We start from the raw sequence: 6,240 nt of genomic DNA, 5'->3' as shown, positions 1-6,240 counted from the left end.
TGGCTAAAATGAAAGGTTTTCTATAATGTTCAGGAATTTTTATGTAACACTATAAATGATTTAACTGTAATGTGAACTAAATTATATACATTATAACCTGGGTAATATAAAAGTATAAATGGAGATTTATGTAAGTTTAATATGTAACATTGTATTCTGTTGCCCACAAAGAAATAACTTATACAAGTATAAATTAAAATTTATGTAAGTTATATGTAACATTATATTCTGTTGTCCACAAAGAAATAACTTTTAGTTGACGATGTCTAATGCAACAGCAATGTTATCTTCAGACAACTAAAAGGAATTGATTAGAATATGTTGACATGACATTCCGTACCGTTCCGTCAAGTCTGAATCGGCCTTTATTTGCAACTTTTAAGACTAACTTTAGTTATGTCTTTTTCACTTTTTGAACTATATCACGAGCATCTAATATTTCTCCTCAACAAATAAGTATTTATGGTTTAGCAGTTTGCTCATTTGTGAGCTATCGAGTAGCAATCGATATTTTGCACAGCAATCCGTAACATTGTTGATCGCTGATAATCTAGTGTGCAGTACTGTCATCTTCGCTATCCTTGATTTGTTGTTTTCATTGTGTTTGATGTGTGGTCTTTAAACCGAAAAAAGTTGTGATGCTGACATGTCTTGCATCATAATATGTCAAGGGTTCAGTGTGACGTTGCTGTCTTAATTTGATGTTTCTTGTAAGCTGTCATCTTAAATATGTCGTGGTTCGATGCATTAACTTACACATCAGGTCTCGTTCTTAGAGGGTTAACACGAGAAGCTGGCCCAGATAAGGTTCTGAGTGTCAAACCAGAAAAATATGGAAATTGCATAATTCGTTGCCGAGAAGATTCCATTGTTCTCTATGGACCAACTGATGGGCAATATGAAATTGTGTTGCATCGTCCTTGCAGCGAAACATTGAACGAAGCGTATAGGTGAGATTATTGTTTGACACATCACTGAAGTGTAAAGTAATGAGAGATAAGTCTATCTGACGTGTTTCATCACAGAATTTTTGTGATCATTCTGGCTGGCTTATGACGTATCATCCGTCTCGAAAGAAAGCCCTTGGATTTGAATACTTTCCGCATTTGTATTAGGTTACAGTTCTAATCAGTGGCATGGACACTATCATTCAAGGTTTTCTTTGCATCCGGCTGGGGTGATACTTTCTGCAACTGGACTCATTTTCCATAAATTGATATGTTGGTTTCGTTCTCAGCACAGCACATACCTTTATACTTGTAGAGCAATACTGAACAGAATTGGCTTTTCCTGAATTGGAAGAACCAGGAGTCGTTGTGTATGACTAAAGTTCACCTGTTCCTCTGTAAAGCAAATGCTTATTTGATGAAATACTGAACTTTTTCTGGGAGCTAAATTGGGGCATCTCTGTTCTTTACTGCATTTTGCACACAGATTAATAAAGTACACTTCTGTCACTCACCAAATAAGAATATTGATGAAACAGTGAGCAGACAGCTGTGAAAAGGTGGGTTCAGAAACCCAGATGTTCATTATAATTAACATTTTTTGTCATTTCGCTGACTTGCGTAATTAAAATATCCATGATGGTTCTTTCAGAGTCGGTAATATCGATTTTATAAACGCCAGTGCTCCATTGGTAGACTTGATGAATTTTCAGTACTGCGTATTTGGTAAAAAGGTTGGAGGGTTGAAAGCTGGCAACAAAGCGTTTTTAATTTCTTTTCAAACAACTTCTTTTCTGCGCAATACCCTTTATTTCTATCCACAGTTTATCAAAGAACATTCTGTCACCATGGGAATACTGCATATCTGTCAGAGATAAAGGCAGCTTTATTACAGGGTGATGAGGTATATGATGATATTGCTACTGGATTTGTGAATCTCACATAAAAACATTGTCCACTTGTGGTCATTTTTATGTAGGCCTACAACAGTAGTGCTACTAGTCCAGGTATTTTGACATTGGCCTCTCAGTATATATATTCCTTACTGTCATTGCTTGTTAAAAATACTAGTTTATGCCCAAGAATAAGCAGCTTTCACTCAGTTAATACTAGGCAGCATTCAAACCTGTATTTGGATTGGACTTCCTTAACACTTGCGTAGAAAGGTATGCGGTATACTGCTGCAGCCATTTTCAATAAGCTACCACCCAATTACAAAAATAAAATCTTAGCAGTAATCAACATGCTTATCAATCTCGCCTGAAGTGTTTTCACATGGGTCACTCATTCTGTTCTGTTGAGGAGTTCCTTGAAAAAATTAAGCTGATTCTTGTTGTGTTGTTGATTGAGTTTACTTAAACTTATGGATTGACTTTTTTCATGTTCATAAACGTTTTATTTTTATCTGTCATTACTTTTATGTTGTAATTTCATGTGCTGATATGTTCCATGACCTTGGAGATTTGCTCCTCAATTGGGTCCTACGGAACTTGACATGTAAATAAATAAATAACTAGACTTGTTCAGCTTTGCAGTATCCAGGACCGATACACTGATGAGCCAAAACATTATGCCCAAATGACATTGGATGCCACCTCGTGGCATTGCGGGTACATGATAACTGTAACGGAAGTATGTAAGCAGAGCAGGCATGTATGGGGCAACCCGTAGTGAAGATATGGGATGCAAATGAAGACATCCATTGAGATAAACAACTCTGGCGAAGGGGCAGATCATGGTTATGTAGAGCCTGTGAACAAGTATGTCAAAAACAGCGAAGCTGGTCGAATGTTTACATGCTTCTGTTGTGAGCATCTACAGAAAGAGAGAGAAGGACAGCGAGACTACCACTAGGCGCTAAATGTCTAGACATCCGTGACTCTACATAGAACGTGGAGTACGGAGGCTTGTCTGCTCTGTAAAGTAGGATAAATGATGATCTGTGGCATCTTTGCCGAAAAAGCACAATGCTGGTGCAAGCACAAGTGTTTCGGAGCACACTGTTCATCATACATTGTTGAACATGGAGCCCACAGCAGGCCACCCCTACCTGTTCACACGTTGACCCATCAATATTGTCAGCTACGATTGCAGAGGGCAAGAGACCATCCTGATTCGACCGTCAATCAATGGAAATGTGTCAGTTCTTCAAGTTAATCACATTTTTGCTACACTAAATCACTAGTCATCTCCACAGATGCTGTTATCGAGGTGAACGGAGGCTCGAAATGTGCAGTGCGTTATGGATGGGGGCTGGTGGGAGTAGTATCAAGCTATGGGAGACACATTCCTGTGGTTGTGTAGGACCTTTGGTAGTAATTGAAGCTGACAGCTGCAAACCACTTGTATATGCTTGATGTCTTCCCCGACAGCAATGTCATCTTTCAGCAGTGTAATTTTCCTTGTGTTGGAGCCAGAGCCCATGCTACAGTGGTTTGAGGAGCATTGTAGTCAACTGAAGTTGATGTTTAAGTGAACAAATTCACCTGCTGTACATTTTATGGAACCTACCTGCGTCGCTATCCGATGCCATCACCATGTATACAAATCAGTGGCCTGTTATTTATGTGAATTACACGACTTCCATAGACATCTAATGCTACATACCTCCACAAACCTACCAATAAATTGTCGGACCCATGATACGCAGAATCAGTGATGTATTTCATTCCAAAGACAGACAAACAAGCTGTTAAGCAGGTGGTCATAATGTTTTGGCTCATCAGTGAATATTTTGTGCAGGCGAAGCATCTTAAATGTCCACGTCAACTTTAAAGATTGTATTAACTGGTGTGTGCCTAGAGTGGTTGCTCTGTGCTGCTACTAGCCAAAGGGAACAGTAAATAGCAACTAGAAATGAATGTGACAGTGCCACTTGACACAGATAAGGGATGGTGCAGAGTAAATAAACTTGTTACATTTCTCACAAGTATACATATGTTATGTTATCCTGTAACCAGAGTTAATGATGTGCCTATATGCAGTATCCTCAGTTGTTACTTGTGGTGCATCTAGATGAGAAATCAAGCTTCAATACACACACAATTGTACCATGCTTAAAATTTGGGGTATTGTTGACAAAATTGCTAGTAATGCATAGTTAAATATTCATCTCTTACACTGAGGCAGGCCTAGCAATCATAGTGGACTATGGTCTGAACTTAAGGATGCATAGAGTAAGGCTGCTGAAAGAGGAACTACCTTACCAGATGCATTAGATACAGTAAATTGTGCACTGTGAGTTGTATTTGGAGTCCTTGGTGTTGATCTGTATATATGAGTGAGAACAACTATGTGCTGGGTGAAGAAAGGCAGGCCACATAAAATGAATGAAATGCCAAGTACTCAAGTAGACATGCACATGTCCATCAGGAAGCCTATTATGGATTTATGACAAGAAATATGGGACACCTCTGTCACTGGGAAGTGAATATATTGTTTCATTTCAGATGACTGCTAGAGACTCCAAATCCTTCATTCAGCCAACAGCTGTTCTTATTTACTGTTTAAAAGAGCACAATCCCTACCCAGAATATCATTGTAGCATTATAAGAACTGTCAAATCAAATGAGGGGGAAATAGGTCCAGAAATTTCCAAACTGTCTTCAAATCCAAATCTGAGTGTAAAAGGGAGAGCAGGTCTTGAGTAACTATTTAATAACACATGTGGTCAAATGGAAATGCTCCATTTATGCTGTTGAGTTGGTGCTAGACTCATGAGGTTCTTGAAATTGAATGTAGAGTATTGTCACACTCAGTATCACTGTAGATTAGTTTAAGACTGATATACCGGGTGATCAAAAAGTCAGTATAAATTTGAAAACTGAATAAATCAAGGAATAATGTAGATAGAGAGGTACAAATTGACATACATGCTTGGAATGACATGGAGTTTTATTAGAACCAAAAAAATACAAAAGTTCAACAAATGTCCAACAGATGGTGCTTCATCTGATCAGAATAGCAATAATTAGCATAACAAGCTAAGACAAAGCAAGCATGATGTTCTTTACAGGAAATGCTCAATATGTCCACCATCATTCCTCAACAATAGCTGTAGTCGAGGAATAATGTTGTGAACAGCACTGTAAAGCATGTCCGGAGTTATGGTGAGGCATTGGCGTTGGATGTTGTCTTTCAGCATCCCTAGAGATGTCGGTCGATCACGATACACTTGCGACTACAGGTAACCCCAAAGCCAATAATCGCACGGACTGAGGTCTGGGGACCTGGGAGGTCGAGCATGACGAAAGTGGCGGCTGAGCACACGATCGTCACCAAACGGCGTGCGCAAGAGATCTTTCAGGCGTCTAGCAATATGAGGTGGTTCTAATAAAACCCCACGTCATTCCAAACGTGTGTCAATTTTTACCTCTCTATCTACATTATTTTGTGGTTTATTAAGTTTTCAAATTTATACTGACTTTTTGATCACCTTGTACATTAGGACAGATGTAAGTTGTCACCTCCTTCACCTATTTCAGTAATGGCAAGAAATCTCTCTCTGTTATTTTATAACATTTCAGTGTTTTTTTTTTCTGTCTCACTCTTCATTATCATCACCATCACCACCACCTTCCTTTCATGGATTAGGCTTTTGCCTGTTCTGGATTCATGAACAGAATCATTCCCATCTTTTTCTAAGTCTTCCAATATCTCTTTTTCCAGTTTGGCTTGTAGTTCAGAATGTTCTGAGCAATTCTGTGACCTGGCATTCTCATGAGGTGTTGCTTCCAATCTTGGCGATATTTTTGAATTTTTCCATTTATGCTAAAAATATTTAATTCTGTTCTGTTATCTTCATTCTAATCATATCTCTTCTTCTGCATCCCTTCGTCTTTCTTAGGAACCTCTTTCTGCTGATTGAATTTTATTTTCTTCTTTTTCTTGTAAAAAAACAAGAAAAACAAACCCAGCTTTTGCTTTCATAGTATAACACTGGAATTACCATTACTTTATAGAATTTGATGATTGTTTCTTTTTCTACTTTATGGCCCAATGTTCTGCTAATGCTATCACAGACAGCTGGGAATTTGTGTATTTTATTCTCATTGCCAGGGCCAAAATCAAAACTTCAAGCACGGCCTAAATAAGAGATTTGAGACACTTGTTCTAAAACTGAATTATCCAAAACAATTTTTGATTTGACTGGATATTTTCCTCTGAATGCTGTTATTTTTGTTTTGTTACCAGAAATTTTAAAGTTATAGTTCTAGCAAATTTCATTTAGTTGGTATACAGATCTTTGGAGGTCATCTTCATTCTTTTGAAAAATAATGATGTCATCAGCAAT

General features: G+C 38.0%; 1 protein-coding gene across 1 annotated transcript in view; it reads left to right on the top strand.

Moving 5' to 3' along the window:
• Positions 1-569: 569 nt before the first annotated feature.
• The window catches only part of LOC124605794 (85/88 kDa calcium-independent phospholipase A2-like), a 170,782-nt gene continuing 165,111 nt past the window's right edge, over positions 570-6,240 (top strand). Inside the window, exon 1 of the mRNA XM_047137686.1 lies at positions 570-950. Coding sequence (XP_046993642.1) covers positions 730-950 — 221 coding nt within the window. The 5' untranslated portion in view covers positions 570-729. The remainder of the gene's footprint in view (positions 951-6,240) is intronic.

This window comes from Schistocerca americana, chromosome 3, assembly GCF_021461395.2.
Source record: "Schistocerca americana isolate TAMUIC-IGC-003095 chromosome 3, iqSchAmer2.1, whole genome shotgun sequence".
NCBI lineage: Eukaryota > Metazoa > Arthropoda > Insecta > Orthoptera > Acrididae > Schistocerca > Schistocerca americana.
This window is presented reverse-complemented; position numbering and strand designations above follow the sequence as displayed.